Source organism: Trichomonas vaginalis, chromosome V, assembly GCF_026262505.1.
Source record: "Trichomonas vaginalis G3 chromosome V, whole genome shotgun sequence".
NCBI classification, from domain to species: domain Eukaryota; phylum Parabasalia; order Trichomonadida; family Trichomonadidae; genus Trichomonas; species Trichomonas vaginalis.
In genome coordinates, this window is record NC_067207.1 from 9383867 (window position 1) to 9410566 (window position 26700).

The following is a 26700-nucleotide window of genomic DNA, read 5'->3' on the forward strand; positions in this document are numbered from 1 at the left end:
CCTCTTTTTTCACCCTCGTGACTTTGTCATAACTTCTTCGTAAATGCTTTGTCATAACTTCTTCGTAAATGCTTTGTCATAACTTCTTCGTAAATGCTTTGTCATAACTGTAAATGCTTTGTCATAACTTCTTCGTAAATGCTTTGTCATAACTTCTGTAAATGCTTTGTCATATTCGTAAATGAGTGTAAATGACCAAAAATATATTATAGGTGAAGAGGTGAGATGTCACCTCTTTTTTCACCTAATTTCTCACCCTCATGAATTTTTTCATGAATTTCCTTAAGATAGAAAAATAACGTTAGTTTTATTTTTATTTATTTTTTTATTTTGTATGTAAAGATATGATTTCAACAATCGGCACAACAACAATTCAAGCCGCGAACGGCGGGACTCTGTCCACAACAACTTCACCAAACTCGTTAGTCATGAATCCAACATCTATGTTAGTAGAGATGAAAAGCTTCATTCCTTCTTCATATACTTTCGAAACAAAAATCCAGAAGATAAAGCAAGAACTTTTAACAAGTAATTTAGACTGTAGTGCGAAAGATGAAACAAATGAACAGTATCTTTATGAAATGCAGGACATTATTGACCATTTACCTAAACTACCTGAAATTCAGCATCAAAAACTAACTATTCCTGAATTCGATGAAATAGAAGTGAAACCAACTGACTCAGTAGAAATAAAGAAGTTCATTCGAAAGGTAAACTATGAGTTTCTAGGATTTCATTGCAACCATAAGGTTATGGACAAAGATTGCGACATGGTATATAAGAATGTTTCTGACATATATAAATCCGGGGAGTTTAAGACCTACGATAACTTTGTTTCGTTAGTTGCTGAATGTGTATGGCAGATAAGAGATAAAGATAGAAGAGGTAAAATATGGAACGAACAGATAAGACCAACTGCTTTTGAGTTAAAGAAAACCATTGACGCCTTAGTTGTTTTAGCAGGTAAGGTTTCAGAATATAACGCAAAAATGAATCCGCAATGTTCTAAATGTAAAGCAGCAATTAGGAAATATAACTACTCCGTCAAAGAGATAGAAAGAATGCGAAACGACTATGCAGACTTAAAGAAAGAAGCAGAAAAGCCAGCAGAAAATAAAATGGACATGTTAGCATTTCTGAACAAAAACTATCCAACTGCTGACGATTTCCTTCTATCTGACGTCAAGAAGAAATATAAAGAAACTTTCGGCATTGTTAAAACTTTTGACATACTGACAGAAGAAATAGAAGCTACGAAATTGTTTAGGATTTCAAATATACATCGTACAATTCATGTAAAACGCTTGTGAAAAACTGGGGTGAGAAAACAGGTGAGAAAACGGGTGACATCTCACCTCTTCACCTATAATATATTTTTGCTTTAATTAAATGCTTTCCGGAAACGTCGATGAAAATCATATGGACAAATTATATGAAAAAATTAATAATGATTACCCCTCATTAACCAGGGAAATGACGGATTCTATAGTTCGTAAATTCGATGAAATACAGGATATGTGGTTCGACAGATTCGACATGAACGATAAGGAAAAGAGAAAGAACGATAACAATTTACTTACTAAAAGAATCCTAAAATCTAAAATAGGTGAAGCTTCAACATTTAACACAGTACATAACTTTTACACCGCTGTTTATATTTTCAATAATTTATTTAACGATGAACGAGAAAGAAAAAGTATGTTTAACGGAAGAAATGAATATGATTTTATCCTTTGTGCTGTTCGGGATGTTGACATGAAACTAAAGAAAATATTCTTATTACAAGATGACACGGTTGAAGATGAAGTCAATGAGTTTTTAAATCGTGATTTAAATGAAATTGATGAAGTTATGACCGAATGTTATAAAAAGTTCAAGAGGTGAAAAAAGAGGTGAGAAAACAGGTGAAATCTCACCTCTTCACCTAAATTATATTTTTGTCTGATTTACATCCAACGAAAAAGTTTAGAAGAATTTTCTTATTCTTTCTGGCATGTTTTTATCTTTCCAGTACTCCCGCTCTAATGGTCCCAGATGAGTTGGTTTAGATTCTCTCAAGTTCTTAGATGGTATAACATCTTCAACGCCTCCTTCATATCTTACTTTATAAGTGTCATCGTTTGTGTTATAGTCAAGTATTTCAATAACCACTCCTCGCTTTGCTTCGTCAATGGTTTCAGCAAGTTTGCCATTACTACTTTCGACTAATTTATGTCGAGGGTAAAATGCTATGGAGTCGTCAGCAGCTTTTATAAGATATCCATTACCTTGCGTAGAGTCTACGATATAATAATTTCGACTTAACCTTAAACGTTTCTTTGTCAATGGTTTGTCGTCAAGAACTACACGAACTTTTGTACCAGGAATGAGAGTAAATTGTGTTGAATTTCTGATATTTTGTGTTTGGCTTCGTTTCTTTTGTATATACTTTTCTTCTTGTTGTTGTGTCATTGAATTTGGTGTATGTCCTGTTGTAGAATGTGTTGAGGAATTATATACTTCGAGAAAATGTTTCATTGTTTCTTCGGTAAAGTCTCGCTCTTGATTTAAATCTCTGAGAGTCCTTATGAAGCGGTTAATGATACCGAGTATGTTATGGTTATGGTCTTCAGTAGTGTAGTGAGTTATGTTATGCTTAATGAGAAATTCTGTGATTTCGTTGCTGAGGTATGCACCGTCTTGGTCTGATGTTAAAATACTTGGGCTATGTTCTGCTACAAACTTTTGTAAAACTCTTAACACTTCATGAGTTCCTTTATTTCTCATTATATACGCATATGCTTTACGAGTGTTAACATTTATGAAGATGAGGAATGGTTTATGTCCTCCTTTTCTGCTTTGAATGAGAGTGTCAAATTGGTATGCGTCAGGAGTGTTGGAGTAAATTGGTAAAAAGTAGTCGTAAGGATTTATTTTTGTTTGATGTACAACATTTTTGTCAAAGAACCTTTTCACTTCAGCTCTGTTAGTAAATCCCGAACTCTTTGCAGCTTCATTGAACTTCTTAAATGACCTCCATGGATGTTGTTCGAATACTTCTTTCAAGCTCATTTATGTAAAGTTAAAGATTTTAACCAACTCGTATCCAAGCGTGCATTGTTATATAAGGAGGCATATAATCTTTTCCATTACCTGCTGGGTCTGTAATACCAGCTACAACATGTGTATGATTTCCTGCAGTTCCACAGAAAATACCTGTGCTAACATCTTTGGGGTCAGTTGTGATATCATATCTATGCATTCCCTGTCTATCCGAACCCGCTGCAAGATTTGTATAACCTCTTTTTGTTATTGAATGTGAATGGTTTCCTTCCACAGATGTTCTTCCACTGAACCTATGCATATGTGAAGGAAGGTTTTCAATACCTATTTTCTTTGAACCTCCCATCTTCATTGACTGCGTATTAGTGTAGAATGGAAAACTGTCAACTATTTCATACCATCTACCACCAAATAAAGTGTTTGGATTTATTGGATTCATAGACGTATAAACAGCTCCTATAGGATATATTAAATCATATATGCTCATAACTCTATAAACATATTCTAAAGAACTTATGTCATTAAATACCATTTGGAATGTATCTCCCGGATGAAATGTTGCATTTGTTCCACTTTTATAATGTAATGTTAGTTCAATAGAATTATCCAAGAAAAATTCAAAAGTATCTGGTTGAAGACCTCTAACAAATTCAAATGGAGTTGCTGGTTCACCATTTATAATTTCTGTTGTAAATGTCATTGTATCTGGTTTCGAAAATTTCTTTGTTAGTTCTGCATCCACATAAGTTTTATCTGCTTTCTTGTCTAACATTGCTGGTAGTTCATATGCTTCAAAGTTTCTGGCATGATCTTCGGTATTCCTGCAACTCTTATCTAAATTGTTAAGAGTATCTTTTACGCTTGTACTCGGATTCTCTAAAGGTGCACTTGAACCAAGGTCAAAGTTCAATATTATGTCGTCTGCTCTAACAGTAGTGAAGGATTTATGTGTATGGTTCTTGTCTGCTTTCTTGTCATATAAATCTTGAGCAGTGAATTTAATATTATGTTCATCCTTCATGACATAAACATCTTTACATCTAATGTTTCTCATCGTCGTTATGTCGTCATCCGATGTTAAACCTTGTGGAAAGTTAGGAGGTTTACAATATAATGCATGCCCTCCGCCACCAGTTTCTTCAACCGTTCCTTCAATACTTTCTATAGCAACAGTTGTGAAGGATTTATGTGTATGGTTCTTGTCTGCTTTCTTATCTAACATTGCTGGTAGTTCATGTGCTTCAAAGTTTCTGGCATGACTTTCAATGTTCCTGCAACTGTTATCTAAACTGTTAAGAGTATCTTTTACGCTTGTACTTGGATTTTCTAATGGTGCACTTGAACCAAGGTCAAAGTTCAATATTATGTCGTCTGCTCTAACAGTAGTGAAGGATTTATGTGTATGGTTCTTGTCAGCTTTACTGTCTAAAGAAGTTTGAAGTTCATTTATATCGGAGATGTTGTGTTTATGAGATTTCAAAACTTTGTTCGTTGCGTCAAGTTCAACTTTGTCAGCTTTACTTTTAATAGCATCTTCAAACGTTATTTTTGCCTTAACTCTTAACATAAATCTTGGTTCAACTAATACACCATTAACAGAGAAAGTAGAGGCATAAATTTCATCGTTATAACTAAATGCTTCTGGTGCTTTACCTGTGTCATACTGTACAGTACAGCTTATGTCATAACCTTTAGCACGAATGTATTTATATCTTCTTTCATTAACATTTTTTGTCTTCGCTTCATCACTTCGTGTTAAATATCCATGGTAGTCCGTTATAATCTGTTCGTCTGAAGTTATATAATGAACGTGGTTTTTATCTGCTTTTTCGGCTAATTTCTCATTAACATCATTCACTTCTAATTCAACTCTTCCGCCAGAACTCTTATTATCATTAATCTTTTTCATTAATTCGGTAATTACGTCATAAAGACTATATTCTGTTTTCGGTTTTGTAAATAATGAGTCAAAATTTCTTTTCATCATTACATCGCTGACATTAATGATATCACCAATTCCTTTTTCATTTATTCTCTTCATTAATTCTGCAATAATGACGAATATATAATCTGTTAATTTATTCTCTTCATCGAGGGTTATAGAATGTTTTGAAATTGAATCATTAACTCCTCTAAATAAATCAATAACTTCAGGATACACGTTTTTAATGTCTTGAATAACCCGACCAGTATCCTCGCCACTATGTGGCTCTGAGCCCGTTGGGCTCTGTTGTTCATGTTCTTCGTTCCCGTCGTTACGTGGTTTTATATCTCTAACCATCATCAACGCAGCCATAACCGGAGGGTTTGTTGCTACCTGTTCGAAAATCCGTCCGTTATGTATGGTATATCTAAATAATTTCTTTGTGTTTGTTAAAACATTTGAAACAAGTCTTTTAAAACCATCTACAAAATTTCCTGTTTCACCTAATGTTCTTGCAGCATTTACAAGCTCACCCATTCCCGCTTTTGACCCCAAAAACGTCCATATTGCATTTATTTCACTCTGTATAGTTGTCCATTCAGCGAAACTAACACCCGCATTCGCTAAGCTGAAAATGAAATTCAGTGGATCGAACTTAATTCCACCTTCTTTTTCAATTTCAACGAACTCACTAACATGAGATTTTAAATATTCTTTCGTTAAAATTGTTTTCCCCGATGTTATGTCATTAACGAAACTATCACCGTCAAAAGTTAACGAATTCAATTTCGTCGTTGATGCTTTTATTTCATACACCGCTTTATCGATAGTTTTTGGCTCACCTTCTTTAGAAGCATATGAAACATTAATGAATGAATTATATGTATTCGTGAATGAATTAAAATCAATGATTTTCATTAATGACGCCTTTAATGATTCATTAACTGTTGAATCCCTTAAAACAATTAATGAACTGTCATGGGCTTCGCCCTGGTCGCTTCGGTCTGAAAGACCTTCAGGACTCAAAGAGTCCGTTTGCGACTTTATGAAAGGTACACTGCAAACCGTCGAGTTTGGATCAAATGCTGTAGTTGGTGCAGGAATATTAATGATATAAGTCATTAAATCATTAAGTGACGTAAATAATGTTGTCGTTTTTGATTTAATTTCTTTAGCATCTGTTATATATGGTAATTTTATTTCTGTAGTTTCTGAATTAAAGATATTCGCTAAAATGTTTTGTAAACTGTTTTGAACAGCTGTGTAAACCGTTGAATTCGGAACTCTTACGATTTCACCATCCTTAATAAAAGGCATTGTACATGACGTAGTGCTTGGGTCAAATCTTTCGGGATTATAATTCAACATATATTCTAACGCTTCATATACAGACCTATAAACAGTTGTGTCGTTCTTCATGACAACTTCACCATTTACAATGAATGGCATAGTGCATGGAGTTAAAATAGGGTCAAACTTTTCATAGTCCTTCCATGTTATGTATTTCTCGGTATTTCCATCAGAAATAACAATATATTTGTCAGTAAGTGTGAGAGAGTATTGACCAAAATATAAACGTTTAGCTCTGTCAGCTTCATACGCATATGCAGCAATACTCATATTTTAATGAGAATAAAATGTTGTTCTATTTGCAAAGTACAGACCCAAACGAATACGGGACAGTAAAGCTACAAACAAACTTAGGTCTTCAGAATGAAGCGCTTGCTTTCAGAGTTGTTGACTTCAATACTATCGCTTCATTCGTTATAACAGATGAAACAGATTTCATGGAGCTTGAAATAGATGGAAAGAAGCACGAAATAAGATTTCACAATAATGTAGAATATAAGATGGAAACATTAGCTGGAGTGTTAAATGCGCTCATAAATACTACAATAAACAAGGAGAACGAAGAAAACTTAATGAATGTTAAACTTATTGCAGGAGTTTTGAAGTTCAGTTATGCGAAGGAGTTTAAGATAACACGAATGAGTCATAGAGTTCAATTGCTTCTGGGAGCATACCATATGACATGTCCTTTGAAAAGTGTTGACAAAACGATTGAGATGAAATCTGTTCCATACGTATGTTATGGTAATTGTTTATACGTTGAGTCAAAAATAGCTAATGTCACAGGTATTTCAGGAGTTAATAGTAAAGGTTCAGTAGAATATAAATCCTTCTGTTATGCAGTCAATTCAATGTTCATTCCAAACGTTCCTGTCATAGTAACTCATTTAGGTAAATGGGTTCGCATTAGTCCTCATAATTTGAAAGACATGCAATTCAGACTTGTTGACTTTCAAGGAGAGCCTGTAGAACTGAAGGCACCAGTGCGAATGACTGTTGAAGTTGACTTTTTAGAAAATATTAAATGCAACAGCTTACAAGAGAACTCAGAGCTAAAAATATAAAGTATGAATGTTATGTATTAGGTCATGAACTTTGGTTATTGCTGTTTGATGAAACAAATGAGTTAGTTATGTCAGTCAAGAGAACAGAAAAAGGCGTCAAAGGCGCCGAGCGCAAAGCGCTATATTGTGTTAGTGAAAACTGCACCAAGTCAATAAGATTAGGTTTGCATTATGAAGATGAGTTCGATACTGTTGAAGAAGTTTTGGATAGATATTACAAATTGCTTTAATTTACTAAAACATATTTCAAACAAAGCTTATATTCTGTTGAAAGTTTTGTATACTCGTTCGAATATTTATACTTAAACTCAACTCCTGTAGTTCCTGGTGTTTCAATGATGCGGATGTTACCTATTTTCATGAATGGTGGCGTTTGACCACAGCATTCGATTTCAGGGTCGAGATAGTCAATGACACATTGTTTCCCTGTTATTCGTGATATAACATTTTCAAGGTCCTCCTTTGTTAGAATTATTTGGTTCTTGCTTATAAGATTTGTCAAAAGCTTCTTATCGTCTTTGAGTAAAATTGTTTGGTATAACTGAAGAAGGTAATGGTCTACGTTATCTGAAGGATTTGTTTGAACATTTGTGTAAGGGTTGTCGTTGGCTTCTCTTGAAAGAATTTGGTCCAGTGGTGGATACTCTAACTTAACATCTGATGTAGCGTTAGCGTTTGAAGCTGAGTTTAAATTCACGGATTTCAGTTCTGGTTCTTTTTCTTTCAAACACTCTGAACTATAGTTCTTTATGACAATATTGTTTGTCGTTCGTGAGTCAACATTTGATGTTGGTTCAATTGGAACATTAACGGCACCAGCTAAGATGGATTTGCTTCTCATTTCATATAGAATAAAAACCTTTTATATGTATGAAATGAACAATATACTCGACAAGGGTTTGAATGTAAAGCTAACGAATGAAAATATTGTTGAATTCACTGAGACAGGTGCTGTGTATAAAGATGTAGAACTACTGAACAAAAGAGCTAAGGGAAGAAGCAGGAACATGAACAAAGGGTGGAAGCCTATAAAAATTTATGTCAATGATGGCTCAGGAGGTTCAAACATAAAGTATGCAGAAAGTTATAGAGTTTATGCTCTCAAAGGTGAAAAGCCTTCATTTAAGAACAGCTATTCTAACGCATATCCTCAAAAGCTAACGGATGGAGAAGTGGATGATATGAATGACAGCAAAAATATTAACAGAAATGGCGACAGAGATGCATGGAATTTGTTTACCATCAGTCAATTGAAGGTTAAACTTTAAAACAATGTTGGTCGTTCCCATGGAATATTTTTGACTTTAATGGTATTAGTCATGATATGAATCTCAAGGTATGAACGAGGAGAGATGAGAGACTTATATGCTTCCCAAATTTCTTCAAAAGGTAATGTTATACCTGACTGTTTCCAAATGAGTTCAATATCATAACGTGAGAAACCTTGAAAGATAACGAAGTCAGTTATGAGACGTTTTATGTTTAAAGCAAGAAAACGCCATGTTTGCATAAGTATTGCTACAGTTAAGTGGTAATGTCTGACTTTAGTAATGATGTTAGCTAATGGTGAGTCAGGCTTTGACACTAAACCTTTTCCGGCGAAGTCGTCGCAAACGAGCAGAGTATTTGAAGGATACTTTTTGAAGGGGTATTTTGAAAGTTTTGACAGAATGTAGTTTGTAAGTCGTTTCATATCGTAAACTCCTGAGTATTGACGTAAGTGGTGTTTGTCAATAATTCTTTCCATCTCTTCTGAAGTCTTTTGCATTCCTGACTGTATAAATTCAACGATGGCATAATATTTCCTCTTACGTCGAACGTAACGTTGAAGAAATTCAATGAGTTCGCTATCTGGAACTTTAACGACAGATGCTTGAACTTTTGACATAAATGTTTTCGCTGTTGAGTCCATAGAGTCTGAAGTTGCTGATATAATGATTTGGTCATAATATGAATCTTGACCTAAACGCTCTGTTATGAGTATATGACGAATGAGGTTAAATGTCTTACCTGAACCCATCTTTCCACAATAGAAATACACACCATTTGAACAGAATTCATAATCTTTGCTGAAAGGAAGAATGAGAGAAGAGTTAAGTTTGTCTGTAGTTTCATTCATGTCTTCATCTACGTCATGTATTAAATGCTTCATTTTATCTCCATTAAAAATGCAAGTCAGAAATATTCAGAACATAGCACCGAGTCTAACTGACAAGAGTATAAAGATATACTATGAACACGTTATGATGAAACCAACCAAAATTCAAGAAAGTCAGTATACTTATGAATATCCAAGACACTGGGTAGAGTATGTAGGAGGTGAGAAAGCTATTGAAATCAGACAGGTTCGAAGTATTCCAGCAGGAAGGACAATATTATTGAAGAACTTTAATGTTTTGAGGTATAATGATGAAACAAAGAAGCAAGATAGTTTTCCCATTGCTGTGTATGTGAACCTAGACACAGGAGATGACATGAAAGTTTTTAACACAAAGCTTCAAACGGTAGTGAGAGAACAACTTACTGCGGAAGGGCATCCATTACCTTCAGAAGTTACCATAGCATATAATTTTGAAACAAACTCAATAGATTTTAAAGTCATCTCTGCAAAGAAGTCAGGTTTTACATTTAATGAAGCAGATGTATATTCGAATGAAAACTTCAAAGCTATTGCATGGTTAGATAATGACGATTGCTTTAAGAAAATATTTAAATTCAGTGACTCAACGATGTCAATAGATGACCTTCGTGGAATGTTACCATCGATGTTTACAGTAGAAGGTTCAGCAGGATTGCTTACAAGATTGTCAATTGGTGGTATTTGGTCTCGTGAGAACATTGTTATAAAATCCAGTATAAGTGAATTTGCTGAAGAATCTATATTATGTCTTTCAAACTACATGTATTCGCCACCGAAGCATTATAGTATAACAAACTTTGTCAGTAAGTTTAACATAAGACTTGTCGAACCTTCTTCAATGAAAGATGTTGTGCTACCTAAAGATGGAAAGGATGGACTCATTATTGAGATGATTTTAATAGCATATTAAATGAGCTTGTTCTTGAAGGTCATTCATGATGAAATAACTGTTGTAGAAGATGTTAGCAATTGTTCAGACATTTTGAAGCGAATAGATGAGATAAGAAAGAAGTTAGATAGACCGCAAAGCGGTGAGGGCGAAGCCCGTGAGAATGTTTATGTTTCATTGACTTTCTCCAGTAACGAGAACTTTTATGAGATAATATTGAAGAGAGATGATTTTAATATGGTGTAAATGGTAGCTTGGGCAGCTTTAGGCGCAATGGGAACAAAAGCATTAGCATTTGGAGCAAAAGCACTTGGAGCTTATGACGCAGTAAATAAAATGAGTGGAGGAAGGGTTTCGAAGACATTAGATGCAAATAAAGGAAGATTGGAGGCTGGGTTGCAAGAAGTTAAGATTAAATAAAATAGGGCTCATAAATAAAGCATCCAATTTGGTTGCGACTGAGTCGGAAAATGCTTTAGGAAAGGACGATGAGTTTTCAAAACACGCAAAAGACTTTAATGACCAGATGAAAGGTGAAACAATGCATTTAAATAGAGTCGATGGAACTCTTCCTCCACCAGCAGTTCTTCCGTATGGTCCCTATGGAATGTATGGAAACCCTTACGAAAGACCATTTGACCCATTGACTGGTGGAAGTAACTGGTATCATTACGGACGAAGAAGAAAGACAGTCAAGTTGGAGACAGACGTGAAGAAAGCAACTAAAAAGAAACCAAGGAAGAGAGTTATAAAGCAATGAATTCATGAGGTGAAAAAAGAGGTGAAAAAAGAGGTGAGATTTCACCACTTCACCTAAATTTATTTTTGCGCTATGTTTTCATACGTGTGAGGGTGGTGATATCATTAATTTTAAGTTTATTTTTTTTATTTACTGAAAATTTTTATTTGGATGTAAATGACGAAAACTATTGAGATAACAAACTACAACGGTCATGAGTTCAAGAATTTGTTCTTCGTTCCTCGTGAAAATACATTCTATCAGATACGAGGGAGAAAGGGTAAAGTTAGTTTGAGCGTTTATGAAGGAATGAAGAATGGAAAGTTTATACAAGCATACGATACAAACGGTAAACGTGTTTCATTAGCTTTGTCAAAACTTACTAACATTTATTTTGACAGTGACTTTGACCTATATGAAGAAGAAAGTGAGTCAGAAGATTATGAGCTGTTATGTGAAGCACAGCAATGGGAGGAGTTGCAATACTTTTGTAAGTGAGAACGTTTATTTTTACATTAATGAAGTCATTAGTGGTTGGCGGTTTGTAAATATTTAAGGTTAAATTAGTGTTGTCGTTTGTGTTGTAAAATATACGTTAACGGTTTTGTAAAGTGTCAAATTCACAAGTATTGCGTACGGAGGAACGCAGTGCCTCCATACACGAGACTTGTATACTAACTATCATTGCATTAACAAGTGCTTTGACTCAGATGTTGCCAGCCTCTTCATCATTGCATTAACAAGTGCTTTGACTCAGAGGTTGCCAGCCTCTTCATCATTGCATTAACAAGTGCTTTGACTCAGATGTTGCCAGCCTCTTCATCATTGCATTAACAAGTGCTTTGACTCAGAGGTTGCCAGCCTCTTCATCATTGCATTAACAAATGCTTTGACTCAGATGTTGCCAGCCTCTTCATCATTGCATTAACAAGTGCTTTGACTCAGAGGTTGCCAGCCTCTTCATCATTGCATTAACAAGTGCTTTGACTTAGAGGTTGCCAGCCTCTTCATCATTGCATTAACAAGTGCTTTGACTTAGAGGTTGCCAGCCTCTTCATCATTGCATTAACAAGTGCTTTGACTTAGAGGTTGCCAGCCTCTTCATCATTGCATTAACAAATGCTTTGACTTAGAGGTTGCCAGCCTCTTCATCATTGCATTAACAAGTGCTTTGACTTAGAGGTTGCCAGCCTCTTCATCATTGCATTAACAAGTGCTTTGACTCAGATGTTGCCAGCCTCTTCATCATTGCATTAACAAGTGCTTTGACTCAGAGGTTGCCAGCCTCTTCATCATTGCATTAACAAGTGCTTTGACTCAGATGTTGCCAGCCTCTTCATCATTGCATTAACAAGTGCTTTGACTCAGAGGTTGCCAGCCTCTTCATCATTGCATTAACAAATGCTTTGACTCAGATGTTGCCAGCCTCTTCATCATTGCATTAACAAGTGCTTTGACTCAGAGGTTGCCAGCCTCTTCATCATTGCATTAACAAGTGCTTTGACTTAGAGGTTGCCAGCCTCTTCATCATTGCATTAACAAGTGCTTTGACTTAGAGGTTGCCAGCTTCATCATTGCATTAAACAAATGCTTTGACTCAGAGGTTGCCAGCCTCTTCATCATTGCATTAACAAGTGCTTTGACTCAGAGGTTGCCAGCCTCTTCATCATTGCATTAACAAGTGCTTTGACTCAGAGGTTGTTGTAAACAGAAATTCATCAAAAGTGACACTTCAGAAAAGCTAAAATATTGAATTTTTGGAACTTTTGATAGAGCACGTTTTTAAATATTAATTAAAGTAAATGTATATTTTGTAAAGATTCTTTTTAATAAAAAAATAAAATTTTGAAGAAGAACACAAAATCTTCTGAAAAATAATATCACATAAACTCATATTATTTTCTAATATATAACTTTTATATAAAAATCAAATTCAATGATCTTAAAAGCGAAGGATAAACCTCAAAATTTACGAATATAATGAGTGGGAATATAATGCTTATCTATCATAAAACCATATGAAATATCAATTTTTGCTTTACGCCTAATTTTTGACGACAATTAGCAAAAAATGTTAAATGTTAACACTCAGTCCATTTGAATATGAAAAATAAAATTGACTTTGATTAAATGTTTTTATTTATCATGCAATTCTTCTTGCGACCAAAGATTTGAAAAAATTTCAAAAAATAAGATAGCTTAAAAATAATATACGGTAGTGTTTACTAATAGATGAATAGTATATAAATTCTATTAAAATGGATTTGATCCAAAAAATATAAACCAAAAATAATTGTTATAATTTAAATGAAGAAGTAATTTAAAACGATTTATTTATGATCAAATTTTATATATTTTTTTGGATCAAATCCATTTTAATAGAATTTATATACTATTCATCTATTAGTAAACACTACCGTATATATTTTTTAAGCTATCTTATTTTTTGAACTTTTATTCAAATCTTTGGTCGCAAGAAGAATTGCATGATAAATAAAAAAACATTTAATCAAAGTCAATTTTATTTTTCATATTCAAATGGACTGAGTGTTAACATTTAACATTTTTTGCTAATTGTCGTCAAAAATTAGGCGTAAAGCAAAAATTGATATTTCATATGGTTTTATGATAGATAAGCATTATATTCCCACTCATTATATTCGTAAATTTTGAGGTTTATCCTTCGCTTTTAAGATCATTGAATTTGATTTTTATATAAAATAGTTATATATTAGAAAATAATATGAGTTTATGTGATATTATTTTTCAGAAGATTTCATTCTATATGCCTATGAAAAGTACTCTCAAAACTAACTTTTCCTAATTATAATTAAATCTAGAATATTGTCTTATGCTTAGTATTATTTCATTTTTCTCATTCAATTTAGAATTTACAAATGTCAAAAAATTGAGAGCTGTCACTTTTGATGAATTTCTGTTTATTACAAGGTTGCCAGCCTCTTCATCATTGTAAAAATGTATTACCGCTTTTTTTTTAATTCAATCGTAACATCTCAATTATCCCGCCAAAAATTATTGGGTCTAAATTGGTTTTTATTATTATTATTTTCAGAAACAAACTAACTTGTTTTTTAGGAATTTATCATTCATAAAGTCTTTATGATATATTTTCAACTTATAATGAATATGAAATTATAATTGTTATTTTGAAAAAAAATTATTCATGATCAATTCATGATTTAACCAGTTCCTTCAAATTAGGAGAGCATATTCAAATATAATCGCTCATTAAAATCAATTTTTATGTTTTTTTTTAAATCGAAATTATCTCATCATAAACCATGCAAACTGACTATTTGTTCTTATCACCATGTTACCAATATCAGAATTGTCTTTACAGCCAAAATTTCGCTCGATAAAAGTCCATCCAATAGTGAGATAATTGAGCAACGAACATTTTTCCATATCACAAAAAACCTCCCCAAAAAATGTTAAATGTTAACACTCAGTCCATTTGAATATGAAAAATAAAATTGACTTTGATTAAATGTTTTTATTTATCATGCAATTCTTCTTGCGACCAAAGATTTGAATAAAAGTTCAAAAAATAAGATAGCTTAAAAAATAATATACGGTAGTGTTTACTAATAGATGAATAGTATATAAATTCTATTAAAATGGATTTGATCCAAAAAAATATAAAACCAAAAATAATTGTTATAATTTAAATGAAGAAGTAATTTAAAACGATTTTATTTATGATCAAATTTTATATATTTTTTTGGATCAAATCCATTTTAATAGAATTTATATACTATTCATCTATTAGTAAACACTACCGTATATTATTTTTTAAGCTATCTTATTTTTTGAACTTTTATTCAAATCTTTGGTCGCAAGAAGAATTGCATGATAAATAAAAACATTTAATCAAAGTCAATTTTATTTTTCATATTCAAATGGACTGAGTGTTAACATTTAACATTTTTTGCTAATTGTCGTCAAAAATTAGGCGTAAAGCAAAAATTGATATTTCATATGGTTTTATGATAGATAAGCATTATATTCCCACTCATTATATTCGTAAATTTTGAGGTTTATCCTTCGCTTTTAAGATCATTGAATTTGATTTTTATATAAAATAGTTATATATTAGAAAATAATATGAGTTTATGTGATATTATTTTTCAGAAGATTTTGTGTTCTTCTTCAAAATTTTACTTTTTTATTAAAAAGAATCTTTACAAAATATACATTTACTTTAATTAATATTTAAAAACGTTCTCTATCAAAAGTTCCAAAAATTCAATATTTTAGCTTTTCTGAGGTGTCACTTTTGATGAATTTCTGTTTACAACAGATGCTGCATTCCTCCTAGTCAACGTTACCAATATATAAATAAGAAATAAAGTTGCCTTAACAACATTTTGACACTCTCTCAAAAATTTTGACATCCCTAACTTTACAAAAAATTAATGTTGTTGTCGGTAAAAAAATTATTATGAATCTATGTATAGTGCATAATGTGGCTGTTATAACAAAACTTGTTGATTTCGTGAGAGAATGTCAGAAAAAAGTAAGTACTCATAATACATGTGAAACCTGTTATAAATACGACAATAGCTTATGAAAATTTTAATGCCGAACAGCATTTGAATCAAAAATAATCGTTATCCTGAGAATTGCTAATTTTGGGGAAACATTATTTAATCTTTTAAATCATTCCTTTGCTATAGATACAATAAGTTCATGATTTCTAGAAAAATTAGAAATAGAATTTGAGATTTTTATTAATTTGAATATTCAAAAACATCAAAAATCAACCACAACTCTATGATAAATTTCTTTTATACAAGTCACACTCTTTTGTTACATATGCTATTAAGCGAGATATTTGAGCATTATAAATTTTTTTCAATGCAGGGTTTTGTGACCGAGTTTGCTCGGAAGCCATACCTTGTTCCCGATTCTGGTAATTCTCAGCCATATGTTCCAACATATCAGTATGGCGAGTCGAATACGTCAATATTAATACTTGATGGCGGAGATAGAAATTCATGGAACAATGATCTTGGTGATCTCGATGTAAAAAACCAGAATCTTGAGAAAAATTTACCGATAATGGTAAGACTTCAAGAAAACAAGCTCGAACCCGGTCCAAAACTCGCTCTCCACGATGGTGGTCTTGCTTTATTTGTTTCTATGATTCAAGATACAACGATTCATCCATACTCATTATGTCCTTTCCCCAAAATAGAAATTGACGATATAAATTATGTTATTACAAATATGGTTGATACAAGAGCGCCTCCTGATCGTGCGTCATGGATTCTTCATTATCTGGCAAGATACTTTGATTACAATGTCGATATAACAACCAAACTCCTCGAATTCAACTATTCAGACGATGATTATTTTGCAAAATTTTGTTATTACTCATACAAGCGAAATATATTAAACTGTTACGATTTCCTTACAGGAATCATTCAAAAGATGAAGCCAACAGCCTTGAAAATCTTTAAAGACGAAATTTTGCATTCTCATCAACTTTGCGCCCTTGCTTTTTCAAAACAAGACGAGTTTATGATAGGAGATACACCCCTGAAGGCCAAACAGATCTATTTGAACATGCTTAATGAAGATATGTGTTTACAAAAGACTCATTTGATTCAATTCTCAATTTTACACGCTATAAGTGGCCACATACCTGTTCTCTACGATTACTCGATCAGCAATGATCTAAACAAGCTCATGATGAACATGAAAAGCGAAAATCGCAGATGCAGACAAATATATCAAGCAATTAACACATCGATGTTACCACCATCTCTACAGCTTCAGAACTTAATAATTAGCAACTATCCAACCTTCGACGTCAAAAAAATTAAAAATGGAGCTCAAAGAATCATCGCGTACATTCCTTATACTCTTACGAACACTATAATCTTCGACTTACTTGAAATACCGTTCTGGTTTCCCGAAAACAACGGGCATCTCGCTGCAGCAATAATTTACGTAATTCAGATGTTGCCAAAGGCTAAACTGAACATGAAGCAGCTCGTTGACTTCGTTTACCAACATGTTGACGAGATCGCCTGCTTCAAACATACTTTCGCTGAGCTCCAGGCTGCAAATTTGGTAAATTATTCAGAATTCATAAGCAAAGTACAGTTTTCAAGCAATTTTACAATGCTAAAGGCTGAAACTATCAATATTGTCTCGACATTACCATTCTATGGCCTTAAAAAAGAGAATAATAAGGCATTTAATAACGCAATGCGTCGTTTGGGCTCCGATGAGTATAATTCAGCTCTTAAATTCTTCCTTACCAATATTAGTAACCTCGAACAGACGATTTTGGCCAATAAAAACGTAATGGAACAAATTCCTTACGCTACACAGTATTCTGTTGGTTCGTTTGTGGTTGGGAACACGAAAATGTTCTCAGAAGCACTGGATATCATCATGACTTTCAATTTGGCCACACTTTTCCCTGTATTAGTTGAAAATATTTATAATTCAACGGAATACAAGCTTTCTATCACCCACAAGATACTTGCAAAGATTATAGAGAGCATTCCTATCCTGATTCTTCACGGATTTTTCCAGAAATTTGTTGAAATTATTCTAAATAATCCAACAAACTCCACAATCACGGAATTAGTGACTGCAATCCATGACAAATACAAAGACATTGTTTCTTTGCAGGATAAATACAAAGAAACTTATTCCCAGATTGTCAAAAACAAAAATGTAAATATCAGTACAGAAAACATCCGAAATTTCTTCAGAAGATTCTCGTATTTGTGCAGCCTCCATGTTTTCGACGCTTTCCACTCAATAGATAACCAACACGACTTCGAAGCCGTATTTCCAACATTTTTGACGAATCTTTTAATGTTTAGATCGCTCAAATCGTCGACATTCATCAACTTTTTCGAGGAATTCACAGAAAGTGGCTGCATTTCCCAGCCCTCTTCGTTTTTTGTCAAAATTTTATTAAATGTTTTACTCAGTTTCAAGGAAAACGACTTCACCGACCACGTAGTTTCAGTTGTCAGTGACTTCTTCTCCTATATCTTCAAGCATGGCCACTATTTGCCGATGAATTATTTATCCGAATGTCGCCGTAAGAGATATCAACCAGAAATCATCACGAAACTCATTAGTATCTTAATAGCATCAGCTCAGAAGAACCCAGAAGTCTTCAATCCCTATAATTCCCTGAATGATAGCACTGTAAAGAACTTTTCCAACGATTTGCCCCTACTTTCTACCTTTATTTCTGTCCTCTGCGACAACAGCCACTTCCCACAACTGACGGCCGACCTCATTCATCAGTTCGATTCGTCGACATCTCAACCTATTTCGCTTCCTGGCTGTTTCTTCTCGATGCTGCCGGAAGAGGCAAGAGGTAAATCGTTCGAAGAGTCGTTTGAGTTCATGAAGACAGGAATTACGAGAGAAAACGCAAAATTGATTGGATATTGGCTCAAATTCTCGATTTTCTACACAATTGATAATCAGAATGTACAGTTCCCTGTTGTTTTCCAGGCTCCAGATAGAAATCTCCAGACAAAGTACATGACACAAGTTTCTGAAGCATTTTTCGGTCTTTTCAACAGTATTTCTAAGGCAGATGAGAATGCAAACTTGTATTTGTTCGCTTGGTCAACAATTCTTCACGTTGACAGGAACAGACGTTCTGAATTGTACAGTTCGATTTATTCTACACCAGTTTTTGCAAATGCTGCTGTCCAAGTCTTCCAGACCCACTTTGCACAAGGAGACATCAATTTCGGAAGCGCCATTTCCCTTTTCATTCACCCTGTAATTCAAATTGCAGCAATTATTTCCTTCGACCAATTAATTGATAATGTTATCAATTCAGATTACGCCAGTACAGAATTTGAGAACTTTACACAGCTTGCAACAATGATTTCAATAGTCTACATCACTCGATGCCAAAACAAGCCAAATACTATGAGGATCGAGTCAATTGCCTGCAAGATATTAGAGTGGGTCAGGAAAGCCACTGTTCCAGGCGTTGGCGGCAAGCTTGACTTCTTATTAGACTCATTTAATTTCATTATGTGCTATAGTACTAATATCAAGGAGATGGCTGATATCAGAATGCAGCAGTCTCTCAATTTGAAGATAAGAGACAATTATATGATGCTTCCTGAATTAATTCAGAAAAAGGTCATCCTAAACATTCCTCCACAGTCATTCCAGATGGTTCAGGATCCGTTGTACTTCCATGTCACACTTCCTCAGCCAGTTCCTCAGTTCCAGATGGATATTCCACCTCAATTCCCGCCTCCTCCTTCTGCACCGCAGCAACAACCTACTCTTAATATGTCTATGGAACCTACAATAGATATGACCAACTTGGAAGATGACGATTTTATGTTCCAGTGGCAACTTTAATTTTTTTATTTTGTAATTTTATTTATTTGAAAGTAAATGCATGTGTATATATTATTATCCTTAAATAACTTTGATTTTTCTCGAAATCAAGTTGTGGAGTTAAAACCAATGGTCAATTGTAACTTTTGATTTAATATAAAGCATTTTCATAGATAGTCTATTATTAGCTAGTATATATCTTCTTATGTATTACACCTTCGCACACAAATCTTAGAAGGAATGAGATAGTCTTGCAAATGAATCTTACCTATATACAGTTTTAGTTTCATATTTGATGTATATTTAAAAAATTAATAATCTATAGACTATCCATTTTAATTTAATGCGAACTTTTAGAAATGTATCAGATTTCAGTTTTTTTGAATGGAATTCAAAATTAAAGAGTTAATAGAATATAATATAAATCATCTTTTAAGAGAGAAATTGAAATCATAAATAATTGAATGGCTCTCAATTATTCACATTTAGTTGTAATATTTTATGTTATAAGACTAGTAACATTAATTGCTTATAAATGTCATTTGACAGCGGTTTTAACCGTTTCATCAAAATTAGATTTGATATATGTCTTATTTTTAATTTTCTAGTAAAAATTTAGATTTTAATCTTTCTTTTTTATCCATAAAATTCTTTGATTGTTATTGAATTATCATATATATTCGTATCTAACAATAAAGGATAACTTTTCATTTGATAGGTCATTCAAAATAAAATTTTTTGATCTGAAAACTTTAAATATCAAAAATATTATTTTTATATACAGGTTGAATATTGTAACATGATTTTAGAAAACGGTTTAATTGAATCTTAGTACGATAATTTCTGATTCAAAATTTAGTTTTTTACTTTTTCTCTTTAAATGTTTTTGTTCCTTTTATCACTTAGCATTTCTTCTCGTCAAAGTCTCATCGAGCAGATTAAAAGAGAACTCGAATTAACAAAGCGCGAAATGGCAAAAATCAAAGAAAGCCCGATTTTCCAAGTTGAAGAAGATATCCCAGAAGTTGCCATCGAAGACGACAAAACAGTTCAAGAGAGCAACGCAGTCCATTCAATCGATGTAAGAGTTGTCTCTGATGAACAGGGTAACCTCTATAAATTAGTTCCTCTGACAGAAGAAGAAATTTTATACGTTAGGAAGGCTCAGCAAGATCAAGCCAACCAGCAGTCACAAGTTAACCAACAATCTCAAGTCAACGCAAGGCCATTTCTTAACCAGCAATCTCAAGTCAACCAAGAAGTTGTAGGTAACCAGCAATCTCAGGTTAACCAACAATCTCAAGTCAACGGAATATTTGGCAAGAAAATCACGGACCGAAGATATCGTCCCCAGCCAATTGAGCTTCAAAACAGATTCTTAGCTAACCAAGTTTAAATTCCTTAATTAATTTTTTTTACTCCTCGAAATTCTTAAAAAGCAAAACAATAATTTCTTTCTTTTTTTCTTTTTTGGTTTGATTTTGAAAATAATCTTAAAACAAAACAATTTATTCCTAATAGGGATATATATTCGTTTGGTGTTAACTAATTAACAAGAGTTCGAACTAAATCGTTGATAGAATTAATAATTTCTCTAATTGGTTCATTATCCTCTTCTTCTTCATATTCGAGCTTAATTGGTTCATTCTTTTTAGTCTTCCTTTGCTTGGATTGGCCATCTTCTTCGCCATCATTTTCATTTGAACCTTCTGGATTCAAATACTCGTCAATCATGTCCTGAAGGTAGTTCGGAAGGAACTTAGAATCATAAGTTGCCGCTTCAAGTACCTCTGGAGGCTTTGCTTTTTCGGCAAAATCTTTTAATGGAGTCAAATCAGGGAGTTGGTCAGTGATATCCTCCAATCTCTTTTGAAGAACCATTGGACCTTTATATTTGAAGTAAGGGGAGATCTGGTCGATCTCTAATTCGTCATCAAATTTCTTTTCAAGGAGAAGCTTCGTTTCTCTATCCGTAAAACGGTTTTTCGTAATTTTGTTGGTGGGAAGCCTTGTAGAAATTGAGAAGACAACGTACATAATATAACCTTTTGATAAGAAATCGAATTCTTCGTGAGTTTTATTGAGATCTCCTGCATTATTTACGAAGCTCTTGACTAAGTCTATGACGTTGAACATCTTCATGTCGGGTTTGGTCTCTTCAACTTTGAATCTTTCGGTTAAAATTTCAGGAACTCGAAGTCCTTTGATTTTTTCACCGGTCTTGACGCGTTCCATGAGGTCTATTGTGTGTTTCTTAATATTCTGGGCTATTAATGTCCGGAAATGAGGAGTTAAAACCTTATAAATATTATCAGAATCAATATTTTCAGCGTAGAGCTTCAGGAGCTGGTTATCGTCTTCAATGGACCATATAACACTTGATCCTCGTATCTTTGGTGCTTCTTGTGTCTCTTTAATGACAAATGCTTCGTTATCAGATAAATCTTTGTTTGCATTTGGATTTTTCTTGGTGTTTTTCTTGTTCCTCTGGAAGAGGAAGGCCTTATGAATATCGTACTTCTGGATTAAACGGGCTACATAAGCAGGAAGTCCGTCTTCGTCGTATTCTATTTTATCATTCTTATATTCATCGCAATTTGGGTATTGATGTATGAAGTATTGAAGGAATGTATTATCCTCAAGCGATTTCTGTATCTTTCGGCGTCTTTGTTCAACAGATCTGGTATTTTCGATTTTAAGTAAGTCTCTGATGTATCTGAATGTACATCCTGAGTGGTATCGCTCGAGAATGATTCTTGTCTCTCTATTCGTAAATGCGTTTGAAGTGAAATGCGTGCACATTTGGCGAATTCGAAGTAACATGATATATAATACGTAATTTAGATATCCTTTGGTAAACGCAGGGAACGCTGATGCTGTTTCATCTCATTTTCCTTTTGCTTCGAAGAATTTTTTGATTAAAGCTGAAACATCGAGAAAAGCGTCTTTTGGAAGATCAGCGCTTTGGTCAATATACAGATTTTTGGGGTCTTTATCCAATTTCTTTATCTGTGGAGGCACTTTCTTTACAGGGCCAGGAATTCTTTTTTCATCTTGAGATTCTGCATCAGCTGCATCTTGTGCTGACTCAGATTCATCTTCTGGTGCATCTTCGGCTGGATCTGACTCAGTTGGAGCCGCTGTAATCTCGGGAGAATCGGATTCGGAAGATTGGGCTGGAGTAAAGGCAGAAGATTGTTTTTCGCTTTCAGATGACTTCTCACTAGGTTCTTCGTATTCTGATGATTTTTCTTCTTCGGATTCTTCTTCCTTTTTTGTATTTTTCTGTTGTTTTTTCTTATTTCGATTTCTTTTGCTCGTATTTTTAGTTGTTTCTTTTTCCTTTCTTTTGCTATCGGAGTTTTTCTTTTTTGGTGAAGGAGAACTTACTCATTTCGGAGTTGCAGTTTGTTTTAAGATAAATACTGCTTTATCAGCATCACCTTTAGTTATATTCAACGCAGCAGTGACTTGGCGTGACGTAAATCCCATGTTTGTTAAGTATTTTACTTTTTCCGGATCGACTTGATACGAAATTATTTCATTATTAGTTTTATCGGTCTGCTTTTCATTGATTTTGCATTCTAAAGTGATCTCTTTTTCCTTTTCAGCAGAATCAAGCTTGTATTCGTCAGGAAGTAATTTATTTTTCTTATATATTTCCATATCAGACATAGGAACGTGGGTTTTCTTCGACAAGTAAACTTTCAAGTCTAAAATCGATTTTGTTGTTCGTGTAACGGCATATGACTTTCCTTGAAAACTCACGTTCATATAAGAAAATAATTTTACAATGAAAAAAAAAATCGAATCTGAAAAAATCGGAATTTTGTTTGTTAATATTAATTAAATATATTTTCGTTGTATGCCTTCTTAAAAATAGATAACCGTATAGAGTCTCAAATATTGAATTAGAGTATGATCAGATTGCATTATAACATATAAAGTGTGCATATCCAGAATCTCTGGAGTGGCCATTAAAAGTGTCAATTACATTGAATCTGTATTGATTCTACTGTTTGGTCTAATGATCTTAGCTTTAATCAATCATTTACTTGTTAGAATTTCTGCCTGTAATGTCAATTCTATCTTCCGTTCGTTTCGATTTCTAAATTTTTTCAAAGAAATGTCGTTAAATAAGTCAATTATTTATCAATATGAATTTCAATCAACACTCTTATTTGTTATATTTCAGAGATGTAGTTAAAATTAAGTAGATTTTGGCAATAGCAGAGAAATCGTTTAAATCCTACTGATATCTAAGGATATTTATGTATATAATTATTAAACATTCGTCTTAAATCAATTAACCCACTTCTAATAGTTGAAATCCATGATTTGCATGCTATTTCAAAATATTACTATTTGAAGAGATAATATATTGTGATACACTTATCATTCTCAATGTTACTTAGAAGATAATAATGTGTTGAAAACGTATTAACGAACCAACACAATTGTTTAAACAAAATCTTAATTTATTAAGGGTGGCGGAAAGTGAAGTGAATGAACAAAAATAAAATGCTATTATCTCGCCATATGTTTAATATCTTTCAGTAAAAATTATATAGCTACAAATATCGTTTGTAGTAGTATACGTATGCCATAATTTCATTATCATATATGCAAGCTTTTTGTTTTCCCTCCTGTGATCAATATTTGACTTTCGCTTTTGATAGGGGTAAAAAACTTTAAATATTTCATGATTGGAGCTTTAAGCACAAAATATGCTCAATAGAAAACATAGAAAACAGCATCTTTTATATATTTAAATATGAAGAAAGACTCCTTATCTGATATTGAAAGACTAAATACAAATCTAATTAAACTCTGAATAGGTGCAAAGTGTAAAGAAAAGTATCGGATGTAATTGGTATTTATATGCTGTTTATTCTCATACATTGATTTTATGCAAATTTTATAAGTAGTTCCAGATCTCATCACTTATTGCATCTTAGACGAATTTAATAGATACGTGTTTTGTTCAATAGAAAAAATAGATCTATGTACCTATAATGCATACCTTAAGTATTTTTGATATTAATTCAAAAACCAGAGACTAGATACAGTCGGAAATTCAATTTTTTCATTCATTATTTCTCTACCAGATAGAGATCTCAGACGACCCAAACTTTGTAGTAAATACTTATTTATATACACTATTTAATTATGCTACAATAACAAAAGAATTTCAAATATTTATTTAGTTATTTTTACTTTTTGTTATTCGGTCACATCACTTTTCCCCACCCTTAAACTAATGAAGTATATATTCTGAATTTGTCATTAAAGATGCAAATTATTATTAAAGTGGACGTTAATTGCGCTGAATATAATAAAAAAATGATATTTTCGACTTTGATTTCGGGATGAAAACTAAAAAGGAAAAAACGCGCCGTCCAGGACTTGAACCTGGACTCTACTACTCCGTAGGCAGTCGCCTTATCCAATTGGGCCAACGGCGCTTCACATTAATGCTTATTTTTCTAATATAATATAATATTGATGGATTTGTAAACACAAAATGAATCCGGTAGAATTGTTAATATTGAAATATTTAATGTGAATATGAGGTTCTTGATTTGAATGGCATTTTTTTCTTTGAGAAATATAAAAATTTTATATTACAAAATGCCAAAAATCCCTGCTGAGCCCCTGCTCTTTACCCCTCAGCCCAAACGTCGTAAAATGAGCCAATATAGTCCACGTAGTGAACGTAAGCTTCCAATTCCTCTTTATTCTGAAAATGAATTCAAAGATTACATGCTTAATCCTCATAACTTAAAACCAAACTTTAATTGTGTTGTTAAATCAATAGTTAGTCTCTCCTTTGGAATTGAACATCTTGATCGTGTCAAAAAACAAATTAACGAATATTTAGAAACTCTACAACCAATTAATTCTTCAATGAAGCAGATTGTAGACCTTATTCTGGTGGCTGCTCGGTCTCCTTTTGTTATAATCGAAATTTTATTCAATTCATTTTTCAAATTGTCCGAAAAGGTTACTCCAGATGCCCACCAAATATCGCTAATTACTGAGTCATTCAATGATTACGTTAATGATTTTACAATACTTTATCCAAATGATTTCAAAGAATCTATTCATAATATCCAAAGCAAACTTAAGCTCTACTGCTTAGATGAATGATATTTTTCTATTCCATTCTATTACTTGTTGTTTATTTAATTAAAAAGAAAAAAAAATATATTAATTTTATAAGGGAAGCCTATTTATCGTGCATTTACCACAACATTAAGAAATTTATATTGAATTAAATGATTGAAAGGCATTGTTGGTGAAAATAAAATGAGATATAGAATTGAATAGTTCATAATGAATTGTATTTAAACTGAAAATATATTCTGCATTCCATTGTATTAAGAAAAATGAGTGAGATTCAAAATTTGGCATAAATGAAAAAAAATCCGAAATTAATAATACTAAAAGAGCCCGATTTTTATTCTTAATAGAAACAAAAATATATATGCTTTTTATACTTGTAGAGTGTCCGGGGATGATTCTCTTGATGTTTTAGGTTTATACATTTTTCTCATAAAGTACACTGTGATAGCAATTGCCACGTGTATTACTATTGGCCACAGAATTGCCTTTAAGTATGCTGAAGTATCTGAATTACCGACATATCTGAGGAAATCTCTTGCTCTTGTTGGAATAATCTTATGTTTAAAGCCTTCTGAATTAAAGATTTCTGTATTAGAATAATCACAATATTCATCTTTTGCAGCATTAATTGGGAAAGAAAAATCTCGATGTAGTCTACTTGTGCCAGTACTGTTTCCCTTTGATGTATACATTCTGAATGGATATAGAATTGTTGAGCATGGCTTTGTAGTCTTCATCATCGACAAAGAAAGAATTCCTTTTTTAATACTTTTATTGAATTGTGTAAAGTTGACGTAAAATGAACCATTAATAAAGTTAGCAAATGCATAAAGTGATCTCCAATTTTCTAGATCATACAATGTTTGCTGTATATACTGTAGTTTCGTGTGTTCCGGTAAATAATCTTCATACAAAGCGTATTGGAATTCAACAAGTTCTTTTCCGAATTCATGATAAGGTTCATAATTATAAATACCTACTGTATGGTTATTTTTAATTTGAAATTTTTCTGTTTCTATCATGTTATTTGTTATTGTATCTCTAACTCCCATTTTT

General features: G+C 33.0%; 13 protein-coding genes, 1 non-coding gene and 1 pseudogene across 15 annotated transcripts, besides 13 other annotated features; 7 read left to right on the forward strand and 8 right to left on the reverse strand.

Annotated features, from left to right (window-relative positions):
- Positions 1 to 10427: part of a mobile genetic element that runs on past the window's edge.
- Positions 1 to 11810: part of a mobile genetic element that runs on past the window's edge.
- Positions 753 to 1310, forward strand: TVAGG3_0305910 (organellar and viral DNA polymerase type B; the record flags this gene model as incomplete). Its single annotated transcript, XM_051229665.1, has 1 exon — positions 753 to 1310. The coding sequence occupies one exon, from the start codon at positions 753 to 755 to the stop codon at positions 1308 to 1310; it is 558 nt and encodes a 185-aa protein (XP_051099395.1).
- TVAGG3_0305920 lies at positions 1474 to 1928 on the forward strand (annotated as a pseudogene). Its single transcript has one exon. A coding segment is annotated over exon 1 (455 nt).
- On the reverse strand, positions 1966 to 2766 carry TVAGG3_0305930 (integrase core domain containing protein family; the record flags this gene model as incomplete). The annotated part of the gene is made up of 1 exon (XM_051229666.1): positions 1966 to 2766. The coding sequence occupies one exon, from the start codon at positions 2764 to 2766 to the stop codon at positions 1966 to 1968; it is 801 nt and encodes a 266-aa protein (XP_051099396.1).
- On the reverse strand, positions 3071 to 4063 carry TVAGG3_0305940 (ATP binding; the record flags this gene model as incomplete). Its single annotated transcript, XM_051229667.1, has 1 exon — positions 3071 to 4063. One exon carries the CDS (start codon positions 4061 to 4063, stop codon positions 3071 to 3073), a length of 993 nt encoding a protein of 330 aa, XP_051099397.1.
- TVAGG3_0305950 (keratin-associated protein family) lies at positions 4437 to 5338 on the reverse strand (the record flags this gene model as incomplete). Its single annotated transcript, XM_051229668.1, has 1 exon — positions 4437 to 5338. A coding segment is annotated over one exon (902 nt), but the record flags the coding sequence as incomplete, so codon positions are not given.
- Positions 5449 to 6334, reverse strand: TVAGG3_0305960 (uncharacterized protein; the record flags this gene model as incomplete). Its single annotated transcript, XM_051229669.1, has 1 exon — positions 5449 to 6334. A coding segment is annotated over one exon (886 nt), but the record flags the coding sequence as incomplete, so codon positions are not given.
- TVAGG3_0305970 (uncharacterized protein) lies at positions 9549 to 10311 on the forward strand (the record flags this gene model as incomplete). Its single annotated transcript, XM_051229670.1, has 1 exon — positions 9549 to 10311. A coding segment is annotated over one exon (763 nt), but the record flags the coding sequence as incomplete, so codon positions are not given.
- Positions 11145 to 11325: a terminal%2Cinverted (terminal inverted repeat of Maverick-1B transposon ID:TVAGG3_0305900).
- On the forward strand, positions 11326 to 11646 carry TVAGG3_0305980 (uncharacterized protein; the record flags this gene model as incomplete). The annotated part of the gene is made up of 1 exon (XM_001288683.1): positions 11326 to 11646. The coding sequence occupies one exon, from the start codon at positions 11326 to 11328 to the stop codon at positions 11644 to 11646; it is 321 nt and encodes a 106-aa protein (XP_001288684.1).
- Positions 11811 to 11828: 18 nt separating the features above from the next.
- Positions 11829 to 12849: a mobile genetic element.
- Positions 12848 to 12885: a mobile genetic element.
- Positions 12848 to 12885: a terminal%2Cinverted (terminal inverted repeat of Banshee-A3 transposon ID:TVAGG3_0306000).
- Positions 12886 to 14056: 1171 nt separating this feature from the next.
- Positions 14057 to 14093: a mobile genetic element.
- Positions 14057 to 14093: a terminal%2Cinverted (terminal inverted repeat of Banshee-A3 transposon ID:TVAGG3_0306010).
- Positions 14094 to 14157: 64 nt separating this feature from the next.
- Positions 14158 to 14592: a mobile genetic element.
- Positions 14158 to 14592: a terminal%2Cinverted (terminal inverted repeat of MuDR-N3_TV transposon ID:TVAGG3_0306020).
- Positions 14593 to 15430: 838 nt separating this feature from the next.
- Positions 15431 to 15468: a mobile genetic element.
- Positions 15431 to 15468: a terminal%2Cinverted (terminal inverted repeat of Banshee-A3 transposon ID:TVAGG3_0306030).
- A 464-nt stretch (positions 15469 to 15932) lies between these two features.
- On the forward strand, positions 15933 to 19589 carry TVAGG3_0306040 (uncharacterized protein; the record flags this gene model as incomplete). The annotated part of the gene is made up of 1 exon (XM_001325334.1): positions 16027 to 19539. One exon carries the CDS (start codon positions 16027 to 16029, stop codon positions 19537 to 19539), a length of 3513 nt encoding a protein of 1170 aa, XP_001325369.1.
- Positions 19590 to 20398: 809 nt separating this feature from the next.
- TVAGG3_0306050 (uncharacterized protein) lies at positions 20399 to 20961 on the forward strand (the record flags this gene model as incomplete). Its single annotated transcript, XM_001325335.2, has 1 exon — positions 20399 to 20914. The coding sequence occupies one exon, from the start codon at positions 20399 to 20401 to the stop codon at positions 20912 to 20914; it is 516 nt and encodes a 171-aa protein (XP_001325370.1).
- A 102-nt stretch (positions 20962 to 21063) lies between these two features.
- TVAGG3_0306060 (uncharacterized protein) lies at positions 21064 to 22341 on the reverse strand (the record flags this gene model as incomplete). Its single annotated transcript, XM_001325336.1, has 1 exon — positions 21064 to 22341. One exon carries the CDS (start codon positions 22339 to 22341, stop codon positions 21064 to 21066), a length of 1278 nt encoding a protein of 425 aa, XP_001325371.1.
- Positions 22342 to 22908: 567 nt separating this feature from the next.
- On the reverse strand, positions 22909 to 23292 carry TVAGG3_0306070 (UBA-like family; the record flags this gene model as incomplete). The annotated part of the gene is made up of 1 exon (XM_001325337.1): positions 22909 to 23292. One exon carries the CDS (start codon positions 23290 to 23292, stop codon positions 22909 to 22911), a length of 384 nt encoding a protein of 127 aa, XP_001325372.1.
- A 707-nt stretch (positions 23293 to 23999) lies between these two features.
- Positions 24000 to 24773: a mobile genetic element.
- Positions 24774 to 24909: 136 nt separating this feature from the next.
- On the reverse strand, positions 24910 to 24983 carry TVAGG3_0306090. Its single transcript has one exon. It is a non-coding gene; the product is annotated as a tRNA-Arg (tRNA).
- Positions 24984 to 25149: 166 nt separating this feature from the next.
- TVAGG3_0306100 (uncharacterized protein) lies at positions 25150 to 25717 on the forward strand (the record flags this gene model as incomplete). The annotated part of the gene is made up of 1 exon (XM_001325338.2): positions 25150 to 25668. The coding sequence occupies one exon, from the start codon at positions 25150 to 25152 to the stop codon at positions 25666 to 25668; it is 519 nt and encodes a 172-aa protein (XP_001325373.1).
- Positions 25718 to 26012: 295 nt separating this feature from the next.
- Positions 26013 to 26696, reverse strand: TVAGG3_0306110 (uncharacterized protein; the record flags this gene model as incomplete). The annotated part of the gene is made up of 1 exon (XM_001325339.1): positions 26013 to 26696. One exon carries the CDS (start codon positions 26694 to 26696, stop codon positions 26013 to 26015), a length of 684 nt encoding a protein of 227 aa, XP_001325374.1.
- Between the last annotated feature and the right edge of the window lie 4 nt (positions 26697 to 26700).